Below are 23244 nucleotides of genomic sequence, written 5' to 3' on the forward strand. Positions count from 1 at the left end.
CCCCAGATAAGAGTCAAATGGAGAGGAAGCTTGGGATGCAAGAGACAATTTGTTAATGTTCAACCCCTTCTTTTAATATGGCAAGTTTCCAGCAGTCCTGTGCAAATAAGGGAGTATGGGCAGAACAAAGTGGCCCTTGGTAAATAGGTCCACATGGTTGGCTGTCTTGTGGTCCCCAGATTGAAAATTGGAAAGCTGAATCAGGACATATTTCCCCACTTTATGTTTTTATTATTATTTATTTACTTTTAATGGGAATTGAAGTCAAGGTCGCTTTTCCCACTGAGCTACAGCCCTTTTTTTTTTTTTTTTTTTTTTTTTTGTGACAGGGTCTAAGTTACTGAGAGCCACATTAATTTGCAGAGAGTAGCCTGGTACTTGTGGACCCTCCGGCCCCCAGCCTCCAGAATGGCTGGAATTACAGGGGTGTACCACAGGTCGGCCCCACCTTCCGTTTCCAGGGGTGTCACTATGTTGCCCAAGCTGGGTTCAAGGCAAGTGCCACCATGCCTGGCTCTTCCCCCTACTTCTTAAGCACCTACTACCTGTCAAGACTTTTGCAAATGTTTTCTCATGCAGTTCTCCCTGCAGCCCTATGAGTGATAAACTTTTCAATTCAAATAGAAGCCCTCTGTATAAAAAGAAACTCGGGGTGTTGATTCCCAATCATGAATCTGAGATGGGAGACAAACAGGAGCTCAGCTTACAACATCCTCTTTCCTGAGCATCTCATCAAACTTACTTCAAGTTAAAGGTTGGAGGGTTTTTGTTTGTTTTGTTTTTGTTTTACTGGGGATGAAACTCAGGAGTGTTCTGCCACTGAACTACGGTGGTACCAGTGATTAAACCCCAGGGGTGCTCACTGAGTCACATCCCCAGCCCTCTTTATATTTTATTTTGAGACAGGTCTAAGTTGCTTAAGGCCTCGCTAAGTTGCTGAGGCTAGCTTTGAATTTACCATCCACCTGCTTCAGCCTCTGAACGGTTGAGATAACAGGTGTGCACCATCCCCACCCCACAAAATTGCCCCAGCTGGCCTTGAACTTGTGATCCTTCTGCCCCAGCTTCCCAAGACCCTGGGATTACAGGCATGCACCACCACACCCAACAATGTCAGTTGTTCATGGTATTGGGGATCAAACTCAGGGCCTCATACATGCTACACAAGCACTGTGCCACATCCCCAGCCCAAGGTCAGCATTTAAAAAAAAAAAAAATACATTTCTCAAGATGTAGCTCAACACTAGCCTAGCATGCAGCAGGCTGTGGGTTTCATTCCTAGCACAAAACAAAAAACAAAAACAAAAACAAAACATAGCCCAGCTTCTTCATCAGAGAAGCAATAGCAGTTTCAAACAATGTCAGGGTTAGTTAACAATGTGAGTGTGGTCCTGGAGATTGAACCCATGCCAAGAAAGTTCTCAACTACTAAGCTACACCCTCAGCTCAGGTTCTTTACTTTTAGAACTTGATTTTGGAGATGCTTCCATATTTTTACCCTTTTATGTATAAAAATAGATGATCTGAACCACAGAAAGGCTAAGTGATTTACCCAAAAGCACACAGCCAACAGGCACTAAAATAGATTGAAGGCAGAGCTGTGTGACTCACCAAAACCTGAATTGATTCTCCTCCCCCTTCACTTTTCCCAGGTTGGGGATAGTGCTGTGCAGGGAGGTGCTTGGACTTTCAGATCCTCCTGTCTCTTGATGTTCCAGAATAGAGGCTGAGCTGCTGCAGGGGCGACCTACTTCTCCCGTCGTTTCTTTTTAAAGATCCAGTGGCTGCTGTTGGCTTCTGGCTTCTGAGGAGGAGGTGGTAGGAAAGCCTCCATTAGCTTCCTGTATCTCCCCACCACCCCAGTGCCATCCCCCAGGCCAAAGTCACACCTGGGCCATCTCAGCTTCCCCAGAGGACCTTTGAGCCCTCATGGAAAATAAACCAGACAAGTACTGTGTTAGCAGGGAGAGGGGAAGGTGTCCTGCTCCAAAGCCTGCTTGTGGTGTCTTTGACAAGCCAGCAGTTTCAGCTAAGGGTCTTTGCACCTGCTGTTCCTTCTGCCTAGAATCTTCCAAGGACCATCCTGCCTGTCCTATATCCTTCAGAATTTAGAACAAAATGTCATCTCAGGAGGGTCATCCATAACTAACTCTCTTAAGAAATTCCCGCTTCTTCCACTCTCCTTTGGGACCTTCCTGTGTAGAAGGTATAACCATTTTATGTGTTCCGTGTACTCATTTCTCATGTGTTCCCTTCCCCAACTCAATGTCAGAGCCACAAGGGCAACGTATTTTGTTTGGGTAGCTATATCTTCATGAAATCAAATGCTTGGATTTGTTACATGAGTGAACACTCTACCCCATAAACCACCAGGCAGAATCTGAGCAGTCAGATGGGGCATCACTTCCATGCTTTCCCAGCCCCTCAGCTGCCAGTCTTTCCTCAGGTCCCCAATTCAGGGTCAGCCATTCTCAGATCTGTCTTTATGCTAATTGATCAGGTTACCTGGGACACCCTTCCTCACCTCCCTCAGGATTCTGATCAAATGTCAGTAAAAATAGACACCTCCCCCAAACCTCTCCTCTATCCTTGTTTGCAGTCACCACCCAAAGGGCTTCCCCTTTTTGTTCTTGTTTCTATCTACAAATGCAAAAAGAAGTGACCTGCTGCTCATTGCTGTAGTCCTGGGTACCTACAACTGCCCTGGCATAGAATAGGTGCTCAGGAGTTATCTGCTGAATGCACAACGTAACAACTTCGGCCCAGTCAAAATGGGCGATTTGTATGTGTATGTGTGCACTCCCAGGGCCTTTGCACGTGCTAGATACTCACTCTACCCCTTAACTACACCCATAGTCATAGTCAAAATAGGACTATAAAGAGGCTGGACCTAAGGTCAGAGGGGAGGACCGATGGGTCTTGAGGTGAGTCTAAGCCAAGAGGAGGGGATGTGCCCTGTCCTCCAAACCTCCCCACAGTCCTCCAAACCCCCCCACAGCCCTCCTTCATTGAGCTTTTTAGCAGGTGTGCCGCTTCTTGATGGGGGGAGGCGCCTCGCGGGCATTTAGTTTCACGGCGCAAAGAAGACAAACCAAGCACAGAGGCTCCGGCACTAAGTCAAGTTCTTTACTTCCCAGAAGTGATGGCTAAGGGGAGGGAGAAGGAGGCTAAAAGAGGAAGAGAGAGAGAGCCAGAGAGAGCAAGGAGCAGGAAGAAAGGGGACAGTAAACCACTGTTCTATTAAGTCTCAGGAGGCAAGTGCTCAAGGTAAAAAAGAGTCCTGGAGAATCCTCCGCGGCTGCGGGAGCACCTCGATTTCCTTCTGTGTACCAGTCCTCGGGGAAGGCTGCCGCCGCTGCCGCTGCATTAAATAGTTATGTACATCGCAGAGAGTCCCAGGCCGTGGGCACGCGGGGAGGGGTCATTTCACCAGGGGCCGAGTCTTATCATCGTCACCGCACTGGTGGGCTTTGTACTTTTTCACTTCTGCCATGTACTTGGCCCATGCATCACCTTTACTTGTTAATACCTGTGGGGGTGGAGGTGGAAGACAAGAGGGGGTTGGCAGGGGCAGACCCGCAAGCCAGGAAACAGGGTCAGGAATGTCCTGAGACGGTGACCCACCCCCACGACCCCCACCCCCCAATCACCCAGAAGGCACTCCCTGGCTTTGAGGCAAAGATATGTGAAGTCAAGTTATCAGGGGCCTTTGTTAAAAGCCCTCCTACTCCACCAGATATACCCATCCAAGGCAGGATGCGGGACAGGGTTTGACCAGCACACAGGCTGGAAGGCAAAGGCAAGGAGGGAAGCCCCCGCAGCCTGCTCACCTCATCCTCCGTCTTCTGCTTCTTGGCTACTATTCCCGTCTTGAGGGCTAGTTTGTTCCCGCCTCTGCGTTTGCCCACCTGGGTGAAGGGACAGAAGACTGCAAGGGTTACAGGAGCCGGGCCCGCCCTTAGCGGTGCTGAGGCCCACTACACCTTCCTAGCCCGGCCAGGTGGCCTGTCCCGACGCCGCGCCTAGCTCCACCAGCCGGCCGACCTGCGCAGCAATCAGAGAGGAGCACACGCGACTCAGCGCCTGCCCTGGCCCACGATGCCCAGGCAGTCCTGGGCCCCGGGCTGCCCTCCCAGGGAGCCCAAGGAGTGCCCACCTCCGTGGGGACCAACTCTGTCCTTACTCTCTATGGGAGAGGCCTCATCCTCCTGTGGCAGGGACCACATAGGCAGCAACAGCTCCCTTTATTGAGCACTTACTGTATGCCAAGCCCTGTGCAGAGTGCTATGAATGTTTTATCTCCTTCCATATTCACAATTACCCTAAGATGACGGTTACATCTTTCCCCATTTCACAGGTGAGGTAACAGTCCTTGAGGAGAGCTTGTGCTGGTGACAAACTGTGGAAGTGGATTCAGGGTCAGGTGTATCTAAGCCACTGGGAGAAGAGCATTCTTAACCACCAAGCAACACTGACTCCCCTGCACCTAGTCTTTTGGGGGTGTGGCTATGATGGCCTCTCAAGAAATGAATGTCAAAGGCAATGACAACCATTGCTGCTCCCATTGATGGAGAGGTTTTCAGCCTCCACAGTTATCACAATAATCCAGGGCCTGACACCTTCCCCTTTCTCAAAGACAAGTCTCACTATGGACTCACACCTTAGTGTTTTGCCTTCTCCCCCTGCCTGGAGCCTTCCAGAGCTCCAGGGTCTGCAACAGGTTTCAGCAACCTTATCCAGTCCCACCAACCCTCAACCAGGCATTAGGTGCTACTAGGACTATTCTCAAGTCCCTTTCTCTCTCCCATTTCATTTTAGTGCTGGGGATTAAACCCAGGGCCTCCTACATGCTGGGTAAGTGCTTTACCACTAGGCTACATCCCCAGCCATCTCATCTTTTTTTTTTTTTGTACCAGGAATTGAGCCCAGGAACTGGGACGCTTAACCATTGCAACACATTCCCAGCCCTTTTCATATTTTATTTTGAGACAGGTTCTAAGTTACTTAGATCTTGCTAAATTGCTGAGGGTAGCTTTGAATTCATCCTCCCGAATCACTGGGATTACAGGCATGTACCACCACGCCCAGCCTTTACACCCATTTTTAACAGATGAAGAAACTGAGGCTTGGACAGATTAGATCATGTACTAAAACCACACAGGTTGATCCAAGACCTGACCCCATCCTCCAAATCTCAAATCAATAATTTTTCCTTCACACTACAGGCCTTGATCTCAACACCAGACACAAAGCAAACTCAGAGTTGACGATCAATATATGTTCCATTTACTTACCACATAGTTTCTCAACTTGTCACTATGACATTTTGAGCTGGATCATTCTTTATTAGCGGTGAGGGGGACTGTTCTATGCATTGTAGGATGTCAAGCAGCATCCTTGGCCTCTACCCATAGATGTCACTAGCACCTCATCTCCCCAGTTTTAACAACCAAATATGTCTCCAGACTTTGTCAAATGTGGGGGTGAGAAATCATCCTCAACTGAGAACCACTGGGTTAGCCCTTCCTATAAGACAACCTGTGATAACCACTTTTCCAGGATCACCTCATGGAACCGTCACCACATCAGAAGATGTGATGATGTCCATTTTCGCACTACACAAAGAGGGCAGGCCAGCCCAGCAGCTCTCCACTGCATCCCCAGCACCTAGCACAATGCCCAACATAAGGCAAGATGCTCAATAAATGGACACTGGTTGAATGAGATCCAGAAAAGTCAAGCAGTCTAAGAACGCGGTCAGCAGTCTGAGTCTAAGGCACCCAGCTCAGAAGCGGGACTTGAATTTTCCCCCCTTCCCCACAGCTGGGAGTGGTTCCAGTATCCAAAGTCCCGGTACCACTCCAACGGAAATCCTGGCATCCAGATTTCCCTAACCCCAGTGTGCGGCTTCCAATTGAATTCGCGGTTCCTGGTTTCCGCGGAATAGGATCTGGGGGTCCCCAAGCCCGCCCCCAGCCCCCTCTCATCGGGAAGCCAGGCCCCACGTCCTCGGCGGGTGACCCGGATGGCCCCCTCCTCGGGGCGCAGGGTGGATCTGGATACTGGTTCCCATCCTCGGGCCCCGTTTCCCCGGCCAAGGCAGGCCCTGGCGCCCGCCCCCACCCCCGCGGCTCCTTACGAAGCTGAGTGTGGGGCCCGGGCCGCCCTTCCTCTTCGGATCCCCAGGGCCCGCAGCTGCGGTAGCCGGCTGGTCGGGTCGCGGCGGGCCCGGGGGCGGCTCCTCCTGCCGCTGCCGCTGCTCCTCCTCCATCTTCCGCTTGAACAGCTCCAGGAAGCTGCCGTCGTTGGCGAACAAGTTCACGCCGCCCGACACCGGGCTTGAACCGGCGCCCGACACCTCATCGTCCCCGCTCTCGGGTGACGTCCCTGGCCCCGACTCAGCCCATCGGCTCCCGCCGCCGCCCGCGGGGCCTGGCGCCTCCCGGCCCGGAGGCTCCGCCCGTCTCCCTCGGGCAGCCATTTTGTCGCCAGGTGCCGCGCAAAGGACTCCGGGAAGGCCGCTTCGGCCCCGCGCTTGGCGCCCGACTTGCTTCGTCCGGAACAATGCATGCCGGGACGAGCGGTCCGGGTCCTCAGGCGTCCGCAGAGGGGGCGGGTTCTGGGGCGGGGCCTGGGGCGGAGCGAAAGAGGGTATGACCTGACCCCGTAGGCAACCTGGAGGCGCCGGCCCAGGGTGTCTATAAAATAGCGGTACTTGGTTGGCGTTCTGCACACAGAGGCTTCTGGGGAATGGGACCATCGAATGACACTGGGGCTGTGACTGGTTTTCCGAAGTGGGGTTCCCGCTAGGGATTGGTGGGGGGGACGCATTAGCTTTTCATGGCTAGAATTCTCTTCTGCTACCAAGGATAGTCTTTGTGAGTAAAAGGACCCTGTTTGGAGGTCCCATTTGAGCACGTGCTCAGCTGTCACATAGGAACTTGGTTTCATACCGAGATCTAAGTATCTAACCTAGGACCCTGAACTAGAAGTAGGAGTGTCTCTGAGTTGGACACTTGTCTCTGGAATGACTCTCATTATCTGGGAATAGAATACCGTTGGCATGGAGTTGGGGTCCTTATATAAGAATAAGGTTATTTTTTTAGGGGCAGGAGTAATCAAATGAAAGGAGGATATTTCTAGATTGGAGTCCCCTTCTAAGAGTAAAAGTGTTCTGGACTGGGGTCGCCGCCAAGGACCTGAAGCCCTGCTTTGTATTCTTCTCCCAGGGCAGGGGTTCAAATTTGCTGAATTTAGAGTCTCCCCTCAAACAGAGAGTCAAGTGCGGGAAGATTTTCCGGAGTTAAAATCCCTCCTACAACAAGGAGCGCGGTTGCAGATATGGTTCTTGCCCAGCACGAGGATTCGGGGCGTATTAGACACGGATATGAAGAAACAACTGGAGTTGTTTTCCAGCTAACCCATTAGGCTCAGGGACCTGTCGGGTTCCTCCACTTATATTTGTCCATGACCGGTTTGAGGCAGAAGCCAGGTGGTTCACAGCCAATTGAATAACAGTCACACCAGAGGGCGGACTTGAGGGGATGTTGGAGCCCAACTTGGAGAATAGGGAGGAAATGATCGACACGAAATTGAGCCTATAAAATGGAGCTAGGACGGACCTCAGGTCTAACTTCCCTGAAAACGCTTGGGACAGGGTGTTTGGCTGGTTGCTAAGGAGAGGTTGGCGGCTACCACGTCGTGAGTGTGACTGGTGGAAGTAAGAAAATATGTAACCAATGAAAGGAGGCTGAAAGACTTAGGGTCCAATCAGTGAAGGGGAGTAGACTGGACCGTACCAATGTGTTCATTAGGCAGGAGGAGACCTTGGAAAAATATAGACAAGAGGCCGACAAGGTGAGCTCTAAAAGCGTAAAACAATAAAACAATAGCTTCTATTATCACACAAAAGTCATCCCATGTGGAAGTTAATTCAGACTCCTGCCCGCGACAGGAATGCGGTAGACATTTTTTTCCTGTAGTCGCTTTGCGTGGTGCGCCCCGATTGATCACGTGAGCCGGTTCCAAGATGGCGGCGGGGGTGGCAGGGTGGGGGGTTGAAGCAGAGGAGTTCGAGGATGCACCTGATGTGGAGCCGCTGGAGCCCACGCTTAGCAACATCATCGAGCAGCGCAGCCTTAAGTGGATCTTCGTCGGGGGCAAGGGTGGCGTAGGCAAGACCACCTGCAGGTAAGGAGGCTACGGTGGGGGCTCAGGAAGGCGGGTGGGATGTACCACTGACCGAAGGGGAGGCCCGGAACCGGCTTTTCCACCCGAGCCGGCGTAGGGGGCTGGGTCGGGGTCTTCTGGGTTGTACTCACTTGCAGTGAATAAAAGGTTCCACCTGAATGGTGGCCTGGCACTTTGTAAGTTACGCTATCCCTGTTGGGGCTCAAGTGCCGAACTTCAGTGTACCCAGCGCATGGCAGGGCGGAGGGGCACTTAGATATCCCAGTCAGCTGTACCGTACCCAAGTGAGCTCAGTGTAGAGGGAAGGGCACCAGGGCAAGCTATCCTGGTCTGCTGAAGAGTGAGGAAAGGGTACAAGATCCGATTGTATCAATCAGCTGTGAAAGGGTGATGGGTCCTTGGGGCACATTATCCTGGACAAGTGGACTGAACCATCCATCCTTACCGGGGAGTGCAATGGATCTCTCACCTTAGAGTTTAGGGAGGAGGCATAGAAGCAAACTATGTCGACTGGACAGCTGGATCATGCCACTCTGTGCCCAGCAAAGGAACAGGTACCAAGCCAGACTCAGTCAGCTGAAACTTACCACTCTAGTTCAGCTGGAGTAGTCAGTAGGTGAGGCATTAAGATTTGATCCTGCAGTGATCCATAATCTCTCAAGACCCTTCTGATCTAGGTCTTTGTATCTCAGACCCTTGCAGGCACAGGGAGCAGGGCCCCATGCCTCCCTCCCCACTTTTTGACTTTTCCTTTATGCAGCTGCAGCCTAGCAGTCCAGCTATCCAAGGGGCGTGAGAGTGTTCTGATCATCTCCACAGACCCTGCCCACAACATCTCAGATGCTTTTGACCAGAAGTTTTCCAAGGTGCCTACCAAAGTCAAAGGCTATGACAACCTCTTTGCTATGGTAAGTGAAGCAGGGCTTAGCTCCTAACTTATGGAAGAGATCTTTCAGTCCTTTCCTTTCTTAGATACACCCACTAGCAGACTCCATGTTCTGCTCATTCTGTATTTTATCTCTCCAGTTTTTCCCCTTCCTCAACATACCTACAGAGGAAAAAGAAGAAGTGTTTGAGGAGCAGGAAAAAGGCAAGAGTGATTGGAGCTAAGTAAGCACAAGCAAGGGAAGGAGGAGTTGGAAGTTGGCATAGGACTCTGCAGCCACTATGAGCAGTTTGACTTTGATTCTAAATTTTTTAGGAAGCTGTTTGTTTCATTTAACTCATTTATTGGTACTGGTGATTGAACCCTGGGGCACTTTGCCCCTGAACTGCATCTGTAGTCCATTTTATTTATTTTGAAACTGGGTCTTGGTGATTTGCTGAGCATGACCACAAACTTGGAATTCTCCTGCCTTAGCCTTCCACGTTACTGGGATTATAGGCATGTGAAGGAGGCATCACTGCAGCACTCTGCAGGAAGCTGTTCATTTTAAGCAGAGCACTGTCATAGGCAAATTTATGTTTTGAAAAGTTCTCTGTGGCTGTCCTATGGAAATTGGATCATAAGTCAAAGGTGGAAGCAGGTAAACTAACAAGGAGACTGGGGATATAAGCAGGTAAGTGCTGAGATAGTGGCCAGGTCTCACATGGGGACAGGATATTGGGGGATGAGTGTTAGATTTTGGATACATTTTGGAAGTAAAGCAGAGAGATTGCTTGGTTTTAACTGGAGAGAAGAAAAATTGAATCCAGTATCTCATTTATTTTTTCTTCCTGAGTAGCTGAGATAGGAAAAAACTTGGAGAAGAGCAGATTTAGGAGGGACACTGGGATCTAATTGTTTTGATTTTTTGCTGGAAGTGTTGGCACATGCCTGTAATCCTAGTGACTGAGAGACTGAGGCAGGAGGATCGAAAGTTCAAGGCAACCTTGGCAATTTAGCAAGACCCAATCTCAAAATACGAAAGTAAAGGGCTAGGATGTAGCTCAGTGATAGAGTGCCCCTGGGTTCAATTCCCAGTTCTGGCAGAGTGGGGGAGAATTTTGATTTGTCCACAGTGAATCTGTGGACAATCTGCCTACTTGCGTGGGGATACCATAACAGTAGTTTAAATGTATGAACCTGAAGCTTGAGGAGGGTTAGCATTGATTTAAAAGTTGTTGTCCCAGGGTAGTTTTTTTTTTTTTTTTGGAGATAGGATCTTGGTGGTGGGGGGAATGCTGGGGAGAGGTTACTACATTTGACCACTGAGCCACATCCCCAGCCCTATTTTGTATTTTATTGAGAGAGAGAGTCTCACTGAGTTGCTAAGCGCCTCACCTTTGCCGAGGCTGGCTTTGAACTCTCTGTCCTTCCTGCTTCAGCCTCCCAAGCCACTGGGATCACAGGCATGTGATCACCATGGGCGCCTTCCCAGGTATCCATGAGGCTGAGGCTGTGAGCTACGCTGAGGTCATGAGGTCAGGTCCAGCTGGCTGGGGTGGGGGCTGCCCCTGGAAGAGAGGCCACAGCAGGCTTGAGATAAGATCTTGCTATCTTACTTAAGCTGGCCTTGAAGTCCTGGATTCAAGCAGTCTTTCTGCCTAAGCCTCCTCAGTAGCAGGGACTACAAATCCCAGAAGTACTGCTACCCCACCTGCTAACAAGGGCTATTTTGAGAAAAGCAGTTGTAGAACATGTTTGTTTGCTGCTGGGAATGTGCCCACAGGGAGGAACAAGTGATTCTGGAAGACAGTGATCCTCAGGCAGGATGACTCTCATCCTGCACACCACCCAGAACTTAGGCTCTGCCAGAGTCAGGGACGCAGCAGGGAATAGAAGAGACCGATGGTGCTGGCAGCCAGTAACTTCTCTTTCACGCCTCTGAGATGAGGGCCTCAGCAGTGAGTAGGACAGAGCAGTTTGAGGAGGGACAAGACGCCACATATACACTTGCGAGAGCAGGAAGAGGGCCCATTGGAATTCTGTGATCAGGAATTACTGGTCAGGTGTGCACAGGCCCTCGGGTGCACAACACAGATAGCTAAGAAGCAGCAGAGCAGGGGTTTTGTCAGCCACAGAGGGAAGAGGGAAGCAACCTCTGGAGCCTGGGCTGGGTAAGAGTGCTGACCACGAGGGACACTGACAATGTACAGGGAACAGGGACACAGTGACACAGTGACTCTTAGAGTATCTGAGGCTGGAGTAGAGGATGTTAAAGTCCAACAATGGAATGTGGAAGTCAGAGGTAACCCTCTCACTAGAAATAACGCATCAAGAGTTTGACTTGGCAAGTGTACTGGGAGAGTACAAGCTCCCCACAGAGAGATAACCCTGAGGGCAACTTGGGGGTTCACCATGAAGCCACCAAGAAGAGGTGACCCAGGAGGAAGCTAGGGAGGCATGGAACCCAGGCTGGCCAGGAACCCCGGCCTGGTCATCCTTTCAAGGATTCCACATATATGTTGAAGACCTTTTTGTGCCTAGAACTGTTCTTATTGCTGGGGACACAGCAAGTGAGCAAGACAGCAGGTTGAGGAAACAGCAGGCAAACATGACTAAAGCCTTGTGGGGTCTGAGAAGGGGCTGGTGTTAGGGAGAGAGGAAAGCAGGGCAGAGAGGTTGCTAGGCCCCCCTGCTAAACAGAGTGTTCAAGAAAGACTTGCAGCAGAGGAACGAAGAGGTCAGGGCCTGTCATGGGAGTATCATGGGGAGCCAAGTTCCAGGTGGGAAACAGCCATGTCAATGCCCCGTGGTGGGTTTCAGCGTCCTTTTACAGGCCTGGTCCCGGTTTGCAGTTCTCCACTGGTTTATGAAGGTTTGACTGCAACAGTGCCAGACCATAAGTCCCCAAGGGAAGTCTGACCTAAGTCACAGCAGCCTGAGTCTCCTCCCCTCGGCCCCCAGGAGATCGACCCCAGCTTGGGCGTGGCGGAGCTGCCCGATGAGTTCTTTGAGGAGGACAACATGCTGAGCATGGGCAAGAAGATGATGCAGGAGGCCATGAGCGCCTTCCCAGGCATCGATGAGGCCATGAGCTACGCTGAGGTCATGAGGTCAGGTCCAGCTGGCTGGGGTGGGGGCTGCCCCTGGAAGAGAGGCCGCAGCAGGCTTGACCCCTGTCTCCCCTCAGGCTGGTGAAGGGCATGAACTTCTCGGTGGTGGTATTTGACACGGCACCCACGGGCCACACGCTCAGGCTACTCAACTTCCCCACCATCGTTGAGCGGGGCCTGGGCCGCCTCATGCAGATCAAGAACCAGATCAGCCCCTTCATCTCACAGGCATGCGGGGCCCCGGGTATCCAGGCATCCCAGAGTGGGAGTGGGCCCCCAGTTCCCCAGATGTGCCACGACAAACACCCTTTCTCCCCCTCTCGATTCATACTTCTCACTGGGTGAAACTGTCTTCACTGTGGGGGAGGAGGGTTGGTCTCCCCCATCCTGCAGGCAGGAATCTCTCCCTGGCTCCATCCACCAAGTGGTGACAGAGCCTGGAGGTCTGTCCAGATCCAGATGGCCCACCCCCTCTGCACTCCCTGTGCAGCCCGGCTCCGCTCAGGCACGGCAGCTCACCCGTCTGGGCACCACCTTCCTTGTCTGCCCAGTGGAGGTTCTCAGAGTGGCCCCGTGGTTATTACCAGGACCTCTCTGAACACCTCCAGCTCTACCTCCGTGGTGCGCACATGATCCCCTAGCCTCAGATAGTAACAGTTACTGTGCACCTACTATGTGCCTGGCACTGTTCTGAGAAAGTTTCATGTCCCAGCTCACCTCACAAGGGCTCTCAGAGGCTTACAGTTGGGGAAACTGAGGCCCCAGGAGGTCCAGGCCTTTGACCATGATTCCCACCAAACGGCAGAGCTGAGATTTGACTAACACCTGGAGTCTGCTCCAGGGCTCATACCTCATACCACCAGGGATTACCAGGAATCTAGAGAGCTCCCCACCCTGGCAGGCAGTGAGCCTGTTCCTCCTCCCCACAGATGTGCAACATGCTAGGCCTGGGCGACATGAACGCAGATCAGCTGGCCTCCAAGCTGGAGGAGACCCTGCCCGTCATTCGCTCCGTCAGTGAACAGTTCAAGGACCCTGTGAGTCCTGGTCCACCAGGTGGCAAGAGGCTCCCTGGGGGTGGGGAGGACTGGAACCCACCCTTCACTGTCTTCTCTTCCCCACAGGAACAGACGACCTTCATCTGCGTGTGCATTGCTGAGTTTCTGTCCCTATACGAGACAGAGCGACTTATCCAGGAGTTAGCCAAGTGTAAGATTGACACCCACAATATCATCGTCAACCAGCTTGTCTTCCCGGACCCCGAGAAGCCCTGCAAGATGTGTGAGGCCCGCCACAAGATCCAGGCCAAGTACCTGGACCAGGTGTGCCTGCCCACCCAGCCCTGGGCCAGCAGAGACACCTCTGCCCTTCCTCCTCCCCTCCGTCCCCACTGCAGATCATACTGTCCCTGGAGGACTGTGGCTGACCTGACCTGGGTAGCAGTAACCCTGGGAGCAGGAAGTCTAGTCCAGTGGCCTCACTGGCACCACTCCCATTTACGACACCGTGAAGCCTCTGCCCAGTTTCCTTCATTGACCCTGGGAGGCTCCCAGCCAGACCCACTCTCTGTCCTTGTCCTCCTGTCCCCTGATCTCTGCTTTCTGCCCTCTGCCCTGGCTGCAGATGGAGGACCTGTATGAAGACTTCCACATCGTGAAGCTGCCGCTGTTACCGCATGAGGTGCGGGGGGCAGACAAGGTCAACACCTTTTCTGCCCTCCTTCTGGAGCCCTACAAGCCCCCCAGTGCCCAGTAGCACCACCACCATCCCCAGCTGCTGCCATTTCATACCCACCCTTCACCCTACCTACTCCCCCCCTGGGGCAGAGTTTGCACAAAGTCCCCCAGAGTACAGGGGGAGCTACTTGGGGGGTGGGAGACAGAGAGAGGGTCTGTTCCCCCTGGTGGGGCTCGGGGGAGCTGTAGTTGCCCCCCACCTCTCCCTGCCTCTCACTCCTCAATAAAATAATCTTAAACCACTGCCTTTGTTGTATTGGGAGGTGTGGCTGGGGGTGAGCACCTTCATGGACATTTGCACAGTTTGTGCACTGTGCAAAGTGGCACATGTAGAGGGCAAGTTCACAACAGAGACTTAATAGAAATGCACTTTCATCATGGCAATTTTGGGAAAAGGGTGTCTTGGATAAGGGATGCCTTGTTCTGATTCTGCATAGCTTAGGGGACTGATGCCTGGAATGGAAGAGACAGATGGGCCTTTGCCCGCTTCCTTAGAAGCTCAAGAAGGTGGGTATCTAGCTGGGAGGGGTGGTGCATGACTGTAATCCTGGTGACGTGGAAGGCTGAGGCAGGACAACCCCTGGTTGGAGGCCAGCCTCAGCAATTTAGCAAGCCCCTAAGCAAGGTAAGGAGGCCCTGTCTAAAAAATAAAAAGCGCTGGGGATTTAGCTCAGTGGCAGGGTGCCCAGGGTTCAATCCCTGGTACCAAAGGGGAAAAAAAGTGTGGGAACCCAGAAGTCCTTTGGGCAGCCGCAGGCTGGTGGGAGCGGATTAAGCAGGCAGCAGGCCCAGTGTTGCCTGCTGTTTGGTTTGGGAATTAGTGGGCGCCCTGGGCAGAGGCTGGGCTTGCCAGACTGGGGATTAAAAATCTCCACCCACCCCCCATTCCTGCCTCCATGGGATGGCATCAGCCCCTCCCAGCAAAGGGCCACAACAGTGGGACTGACAAGGGACAGGATGGCAGAGCACTCAGGCTGGGTCCCTGAAAGCTGATCCCATCTGCACAGGGCCTTGGCCTGCAGCTTGGGCTTCCTGCTGTTTTAGCTTGGTCTCCTCATCTTGAAGTGGGGACCTCAGTATAGCCACTCTCTGAACCATGGCACAGATTAACAGATTGCCCGGTGACCTGGAAGGCACCCCAAAAGGACCCCCTTGGCCCCTGCTCTTCATTCTTCTGCTGGTGCCACCACAGCCACTGTCGTCCACATTTGAAAGCTCAGGACAGGGCCTGACCTTGAGTGTTTGCAAGATCCAAACCGGAGCTGGGACTAGGGGTACAGAGTCAGGAAGCAGTGTTCAGGGTGTACACACCCAGGGTCTGGGCGTGCCAGGGTGTGTGTGTAAGGGAACCCAGCCACGAGCCTAGACGTGTCCCCCACTCAGCTTCACAGGGTGTGTGCAAGCAGGTGTGGACACGTTGGGGTGGTGTACATAAACAAAAGGGGGTGCATGTGGTGGCAAAGACCCCAGGCTTCTGGTCACACTGCCTGGGTTCCCATCCCAGCTCTTCCATGAAAGAGCTACGTCATTTGAGCCTCAGTTTCCCTACCTAGAAAGTGGGAGTGGCAGGTGCAGCAGCTATTGCATATACTCCAGCGTGTGGATTCAGAGGTGAAATACGCAGGCATTTCTCATCACAGGCAGGGACCTGCCAAGGAGAGCTGCTTGTTATTGGTGTTACAATTACCAAGCAGGTGAAGCAGCAGCCTGCTAGGCAGTCTGCTTCCCGCCCCCGGGGTCCTGCAGTCGGGGGTGGATGGGGACATGTGCTGGGGGAGAGGGGATGAGCAAGGAAGGTCTAGCTGCAGTTAGCGGAAGGACGTCCTGGTGACCCTGTTCCCTCCCTAGGTCTGGCAGCTGCGGTGCCGCCCCAGTCACCCCAGCTGCCCCCTGGCTCCTGTTTATAGGCTGTCCGGCAGCTGGACAGCGGAGATTCGGGTCCGAGGGTGGCGAGCCTAAGCCGGTTGGCTCCTAATTACCCCGGGCGGGGCAGACATCTGCCAGTCTGGGAACACCATGTCCTGGCTGGCTGGGCCTCCGGGTGGTGCTGCACATAGCCATCAGAGCTCCTAGGGCACCCTTGGACTTGAGGGTTTCCTGCCTCCGCCCCCTCTCAAGTGTCTGCCCCCTGCCAGGACTGTGCCCCTCCCTCACTGGTCTGCATGCAAATGTTCTCCCGGTCAGGGGATGGAGTGGGGGGGTGCAGTTTGTGCCAGACTGGGAATGCCCTCTTTGTAGGTGTCTGTAAAGAGGGAACATCTGTCCCAAATCCTTGCCAAATTTGGGGAACAAGGGTCTATGTACCCAAGTTTGTGTGTTCATGCGATTGTTGAGTGTCTGAGACCCGAGTGTGTATGGGTGTGTGTGCACACACCACAGCCAGGAAGCACTGGGGAGGAGCTTGCCTTAATACATTAATGTACAAATCCAGGTGAGTGGTTCCTGGGGGCTTATAATCAGTGGAACTGCTCTTCCACAAATTTGCTGTTGTGTGATTATATCTCTACCACACTGGCAAATCTCAGGGACCTGAGGGGTGCCCCTCTGGCCCAGGTCTATGTGCCACTGTATTGAAGGGAGGTGTCCCCACATTCGGTGTGTGATCTTTGTCCAGGGGAGATGGGGATGAAGACCTCTGCAGCCATAGCCTATGTATGGCTGCGGTGTGAAAGCGTCCTGGAGGGGCGGGGTCTGCCCCTGTCTGGTCCTGTGTACTTGCCTGTCTATACATTGTGCCATCATGAGGCAATGCAGCCCCCTGAATCCCTTCTCTGCCGGTCCTCTGAAGCTGTTGAGAGCACCTTGTGTGACTGTGAGCTCAGAGCCTGGTGTGTCCAGGACCCATCTGCCTGGAGAGAGCTAGGTGTGCCATGTGTGACTCTGGAAGGCTTTATGGCAGTATGTGCTGCCACACTGCCCTCCAGGATATGTCCGGTGGTTGTGTGAGGCTGTTAAGGGAAGCTGAATGTGTGCTTCTATGTATATCTTTGTGACAGTGTTATTGGAGGTATCTGATGTGAACCAGCCTCATTCAGCAGTGTGCATGTGTCTGGGATGGAGACATTTGCAGCCCCCTCCCCCAGCTCCAGCTTCCAGATGCCTTGGACTTGCCTGGGAGCAGGACAGGGAGGAGCAAGGAAGGACCGGACAGATTTCTCCACTGGCCCTAGGAAACAAACTGGCAGACTTCTCCAAACAAAGTTCTGAGACTGTAGCTCACCCCAGGGGGATGGGTTAGGGAGGGGCTGCCCACGCCCACTCCCCAGCCCCCTCCCTCCCAGGGTCTAGCCCCACCCAACACTGAAGCCACCCGCCCATTCAGTCTCTGTCCCTGAGTGTCCCTGCACCAGTCACCCTCAGCACAGGTGAGAAGGGCCCAGGCCTGGGGGAATAAGGGGCCTTGGGGACAGGTGTGCTTTGGGCCAGGTTACCTAGGGGTGGGGAGTGGAAGGCTTAAAAAGCTGCAGGTAATAGAGGAGGAGAGATTAAGGTGGCTCCTGGAGGAAAAGGGGGAGGGGCACAGCCAGGGCCATCCAAGGGGAAATGGACATGGCGGGCAGTGTGACTGGAGAGGGCTCACTGTGAGGCTGGGGGCTGACTGACAGAATATGGGGACCTTGAAGTCTTAGGGAGGAGGATTCAGAGGGCTTCAGAGGAAGTGCAGGGGGAGAATGCCCCCCCCCAGAGCTGGGGAGTGGAGAGAGGGAGCCAGAGTGGGGGACTAGGGAGGGAAAGGGAGTGTCCAAGCCCCAAGAACTTAGAAACAGGAGGCGCTGGGGACTCAGGGCAGAGGGAAGGCTGTAGAGGGGTACAGTGAAGAAGGTGGGTCTGGGTGGAGGGCGTCCAGGAGCTGTGTGGACACGAAGGTCTAGGACCTGGGCGGGGAGGGCTGGGGGAAGTCGGCTCAAGAAGCAGGGACCAGGAGTCCAGGGAAGGGGTTGGAGAGGTGGACTGGGGCTGGGGTCAGGGAGGATGAAGCAGCGCTGGGAGCAGGGCACCAGAACCCAGCGGGTGGAGGGGTCCTGGGGTAGACAGCCAGTGAGGGGTGGGGACTGTGCGGCTTTCTGTGCTGGCACCTCTCTACCCTGGCTTGAAGCCCCCAACCTGGCTCCTTCCCAGCCCCTCTTACTCGGACCACAGGATCATATCCAGTGGAGCCCCTTCTTCTTTGACGCAAAGGGACGGGCGCAGGTATGACTGTCACCTACACAGCCCGAGTGGCGAACGCCCGCTTCGGTGGCTTCTCGCAACTGCTGCTGCTGTGGCGTGGGAGCATCTACAAACTCCTGTGGCGTGAACTGCTGTGTTTCCTCGGACTCTACATGGCGTTGAGCGCCGCCTACCGGTGAGGGGGCGGGGGCGGGGGGGGGGTGCCGGCAGGTGCAGCCCACTGGCCTGGATAGGGTGTTTAGGGGAGGGAAAGAGGCGTGGCAAGAGATAAGCCACTGGGAAGGCGACTCACCGGTGACCCGTACCCCCTACCCTGCAGCTTTGTGCTGGCTGAAGAGCAGAAGCGCTACTTTGAGAAGCTTGTCATTTACTGCGACCAGTATGCCAGCCTCATTCCAGTCTCCTTCGTGCTCGGTGCGCTCGCGCCCCTGAATGCCCCATTCCCATGTCCCTAAGAAACCCATTCCCTTTCTTACTCTTTGGAGAACCCTAGTCCTGCCCCTGAGGCTCCCCCTTCAAATCCGACCTTCACGGGTCCCCACTCCTGGTTTTACACCATGAAGAATGCAGGAGTGGCCTCACAACCTGAAACCTTGGCTGTCACCTGGTCATTATCCCCTGAGATGCTGCCATGGGAGCTCCGTCTTATCCATAGGCTTATTGTGGGCCACCTAAGGACTCTCACCTGTTCTGCATGAGATTGCTAGTGCTCCCCACAAACATCTTGACCCCCAGGGCCCCTAGATGACTCCATTCTCTCAAGTCCGTGGGGAGTGCATTTCTGAAAGTCTTGGCCCCTAGCCCCCAGAGACCTCATGTGACCCAGCCTCCCTCTCCCTGCATGGGTGGGGTACCCATCCTGCTCAGAGTTCCCTGATGTAGACCCAGTGCCAAACTCTTTCACTAGCTCTGGCTCAGGGGCTCCTGTGGCCATTGTGACAAGCCTGCCCAGGTGTCCAGGATGTACTCTATATCTCCAAAACCCAACTTCCCCCCTCGGTGTTTCAAGTTCCCACGGCCCCACCTCAGTGGCTTCCTGTGACTAGTATAACAATAACATGGGCACTTGGTCCCCACCCCCATACTGGGATCCCAATCCCCAATCCCAGGTGACACCCAAGTAGCCAGGGTGACCCAACTTGCTCTAACCTCTCTGACCTCAGGGCTGGATCCTCAGGTTCTCAGCCCAAATGGCCCCACATGTTCAGGGTGACCAGCCAGGCAGGCGTTCCTCATGCAAACCCTTCTCTTCCTAAACTCCTGGTGTGGTTGCTGAGCCCCCATTCCCCGCTCGCCCCCAGGTTTCTACGTGACGCTAGTGGTGCACCGCTGGTGGAACCAGTACCTTTGCATGCCACTACCTGACGCGCTCATGTGCGTGGTGGCGGGCACAGTGCACGGGCGCGACGACCGAGGCCGCCTCTACCGTCGCACACTTATGCGCTACGCAGGTCTCTCCGCGGTGCTTATCCTGCGCTCGGTCAGCACCGCTGTCTTCAAGCGCTTCCCCACCATAGACCACGTGGTGGAAGCGGGTGAGTCTCGGGCCTTAGACTAGGCAGGCGGGGTCGGGGCCAGGACGGAGGGCGGGACCAGTAACCCCGGACCTCGCCACCCAGGATTTATGACCCGCGAAGAGCGCAAGAAGTTTGAGAACCTGAACTCGTCCTACAACAAGTACTGGGTGCCCTGCGTGTGGTTCTCCAACTTGGCGGCACAGGCCCGGCGAGAGGGCCGCATCCGCGACAACAGCGCCCTTAAGCTGCTGCTCGAGGTGGGCCTGCTAGGAAGTTATTAATATGGACCAGCAGGGAGAGTGTGCCCTGTGCGCGTCCACCGCGGCCTGCCACGCACCTCCCGCAAAGGCAGATTCCAAAGACCCTCACCTGTCAGGCCCCACCAGGTGTGCCTTATTTCCATGGGGCGAATACCAGCACCTTCGAGGGCAGTGCCAGGTGCACCCCAGTTGTACACTCATCACCAAATATTCTCCCCAGAGCCCTCAGAAACACACTCCCACTTCCTAGGAGAGGACCCCCGGCCTCCCTCTCAGGGACCCAAACTTATGAGCCCACAATTCTGACTCCTTCATGACTGTCTCCGCCCCCAGGAGCTGAATGTCTTTCGGGGCAAGTGTGGGATGCTCTTTCACTACGACTGGATTAGCATACCTCTGGTCTACACCCAGGTAACCCCACTCTGCCTCCCTCCCTTTATACTTGGTATCAGAGGCCCTGATGTGTTAGTCTTGGGGGAGCGTAAGGGCCAGCTAAAACTCCATCACAAGGGCACGTGATCTTTGATTAGTCTTTTTTTTTTTTTTTTTTTTTTTGCCGGGGGAGGGTTGAATACAGGGGCACTTTACTACTGGGCCACATTCCCAGCCCCCCACCTTTTTGTAGTTGTAAATGACAGCATGACTTTATTTTATTTGCTTATTTTTGTACGTGGTGCTAAGGATCGAACTCAGTGCCTCACAGGAGTTAGGCAATCGCTCTGCCACTGAGCCACAACCCTAGCCCTCCAGCTCTTTTTATTTTGGGGGGGAGGGGGGTATCAGGGATTGAACTCAGGGGCACTTAACCACTGAGCCACATCCCCAGCCCTATTTTGTATTTTATTTAGAGACGGGATCTCACTGAGTTACTTAGCACCTCACTTTTGCTGAGGCTGCCTTTGAACTTGTGATACTCCTGTCTCAAGCTCCAAAGCTACTGGAATTACAGGCTTGTGCCACCACATCCAACCTAATTTTTTTGACAGGGTCTCACTAACTTCCTTAGGGCCTTGCTAAGCTGCTGTAGCTGGCCTCCAACTTTCCATCCTTCTCCCTATCTCTGGAGTTGCACCATCATGACCAGTTTAGCCTGGTCTCTCAATAACCCCCTGAGATGGGGGAAACACTGACCTGGGGCATTCCCCCCCGCCCATGCACCCACAGGTGGTGACCATTGCAGTCTACAGCTACTTCCTGGCTTGCCTCATTGGCCGCCAGTTCCTGGACCCTGTGCAGGGCTACAAAGACCACAGCCTGGACCTGTGCTTTCCCATCTTCACCTTACTGCAGTTCTTCTTCTATGTGGGCTGGCTCAAGGTGAGTGGGGCCCTGGTGCTGGCCTGAAGGTGGGGACAAGGTCCTCAAGGTTCCACCTACCTCCTTCCTCCCCACTCAGGTAGCGGAGCAGCTCATTAACCCCTTTGGAGAAGATGACGATGACTTTGAGACCAACTTTCTGATTGACCGCAACTTCCAGGTGAGGCTGCACAGGGCCATCATCCACAACCAGCTCTCCCAGCCGCCCTGGCCCTGGCCCCTCCCCCACCAAGACTTGCTGGGGCCTCTCCCTGACCACCCTTGGTTCTCTGCTCACCATGGTCCCGCTGGTCCTGAGGGCTCCACCCCAGCCCGACCCCTGTATCTCACCCTCAGGTATCAATGCTGGCTGTAGATGAAATGTATGATGACCTGGCTGTGCTGGAGAAGGACCTGTACTGGGATGCCACAGAGGCTCGCGCCCCCTACACGGCGGCCACCGCCTTCCTGCTGCAGCAGCCCTCCTTCCAGGGCTCCACCTTTGACATCACGTGAGCCAGGACTGGACTGGGTGGACTGGACCATGAGGGACAAGACCACTGGGGACTGGGTCCCTGGGGGGACACTAGGTGGAGCTTATGGCTCTGTGGATGGTTGAAGGGTCTATAGGGGCCAAGGACAGGGCCAAGGACTGAAGTCTGGAAATTTGGAGCTAAGATCAACTGTAATGAGGACAGAGGTTGAGTTGGGGATGGGGAGGGGTCAAGGTCTAGGACTGGGCCACTGATTGGGGCTGATCTAAGGGCTGAGGTCTGAAGCAGAGGTGGTACCCAAGATAGGACAGTGCCATGGATGAGGCTTTGATATCTGTGAGCAGAGCCACAGGATCAGGCCAGGCTCTGGAGTAAGGGGCCAAAAGTCTTTGAGGATAAGTGACACAAAGGAGTGGGTGGAGCCAGGGAGTTCCTTGGGTCTCTATCTCACTCATCAATCAGATAGAGGGTGAGGGCTGGGGATGTGGCTCAGCGGCAGAGGTCTCGCTTAGCCTGCGGGAGACCCTGGATTCAATCCCAGCACGGAGGGGAGGGAAAAAGGAAGAAAGGGAGGGGCGAGGCTGCAGCGCCCTCCCACTGTCGGTCCGCAGGTTGGCCAAGGAGGACATGCAGTTCCAGAGGCTGGACGGCGCGGACGGCCCGCTGGGGGAGGCACAGGGAGACTTCCTGCAGCGCCTCCTGCCGGCGGGCGCCGGAGGAGGCTTGCTGGGCCGGCGCCTGTCCCTGCTGCGCCGCAAGAACAGCTGCGTGTCCGAAGCGTCCACTGTCGCCAGCTGTGCATGCACTGGCGTCCCCGATGGCTCAGCCACGGAGTGCAGCTGCGGGGATCCGCTGCTCGACACTGGCTTGCGGGAACCAGAGCCCGAACCCCCCGTGTGTCCTGAGCCACTTGCCCCCATTCCTGGTCCTGCTGCAGAGCCTTTCACCACCGTGCCCATCCCTGGACCCCGGGGACCGGCCCCGCCCTGGCTGCCCAGCCCTATCGGTGAAGAGGAAGAGAATCTGGCCTGAGACCCCGGGGCTAGGACCCCTAAAGACAGGGAACAAGCATGAAGCAGCAGTCCAGGTCTGCACAAGCCTCGGCGCCTATAGAAAGTAGGCCAGCCCACTTTTCACTAGGTGGCCAGGTGCTCCACACGGGGGTCTGGCACTGTGCTAGTGGCCAGGGATTTTCCCAGCTTTGGAACAGAAATGCTCCCCACCCCAGCTCTACTTCCCAACCCTACTGCCCCAGTGGCCTCCATCCGCGTCCTGCCTGTGTTCTTTCCTTTCCATGAAACCGTGAGTGCCTACTTCATGGAGTTGTCCTGAAAATGAAATGATGCTTTTAAAGCATTTGGGGCATAGTAGGTGCTTAATAAACTGTGGGGTTTTTTTTTTTTTTTTTTTTGTACTCAAACTGTTCATGTGACTTCTCTTACTAGACATTACTAGAGCATTCTTCCAGGTTGTTTGCTTTTTGTAGTACTTCAGGGGTGCTTCACCACGGAGATAGTGCTGAGACTGGCATTGAACTCACAATCCTGGAAGTACAGGTGTACACAACTGCACCTGGTTCCCGTTTTTCACTTATATCATTTGC

The 23244-nt window shown here is 54.1% G+C and overlaps 3 protein-coding genes across 3 annotated transcripts; 2 read left to right on the forward strand and 1 right to left on the reverse strand.

Annotated features, from left to right (window-relative positions):
* Positions 1-3105: 3105 nt before the first annotated feature.
* On the reverse strand, positions 3106-6571 carry Trir (telomerase RNA component interacting RNase). Its single transcript, XM_005336198.4, has 3 exons — positions 6140-6571; positions 3831-3908; positions 3106-3529 (listed from the first exon to the last, which is right to left on the reverse strand). Exons 1-3 carry the CDS (start codon positions 6479-6481, stop codon positions 3422-3424), a joined length of 528 nt encoding a protein of 175 aa, XP_005336255.1. The 5' UTR covers positions 6482-6571; the 3' UTR covers positions 3106-3421.
* A 1433-nt stretch (positions 6572-8004) lies between these two features.
* On the forward strand, positions 8005-14147 carry Get3 (guided entry of tail-anchored proteins factor 3, ATPase). The gene is made up of 7 exons (XM_005336197.5): positions 8005-8190; positions 8951-9098; positions 12020-12168; positions 12246-12396; positions 13098-13205; positions 13293-13490; positions 13792-14147. Exons 1-7 carry the CDS (start codon positions 8030-8032, stop codon positions 13921-13923), a joined length of 1047 nt encoding a protein of 348 aa, XP_005336254.1. The 5' UTR covers positions 8005-8029; the 3' UTR covers positions 13924-14147.
* Positions 14148-17863: 3716 nt separating this feature from the next.
* Best2 (bestrophin 2) lies at positions 17864-23025 on the forward strand. The gene is made up of 9 exons (XM_005336199.4): positions 17864-18249; positions 18394-18488; positions 19376-19609; positions 19694-19848; positions 20185-20262; positions 21016-21168; positions 21248-21328; positions 21505-21659; positions 22253-23025. The coding sequence occupies exons 1-9, from the start codon at positions 18098-18100 to the stop codon at positions 22671-22673; spliced, it is 1524 nt and encodes a 507-aa protein (XP_005336256.1). The 5' UTR covers positions 17864-18097; the 3' UTR covers positions 22674-23025.
* The last annotated feature ends 219 nt before the right edge of the window (positions 23026-23244 follow it).

This window comes from Ictidomys tridecemlineatus, chromosome 2 (assembly GCF_052094955.1).
Source record: "Ictidomys tridecemlineatus isolate mIctTri1 chromosome 2, mIctTri1.hap1, whole genome shotgun sequence".
Taxonomy (NCBI): Eukaryota; Metazoa; Chordata; class Mammalia; order Rodentia; family Sciuridae; genus Ictidomys; species Ictidomys tridecemlineatus.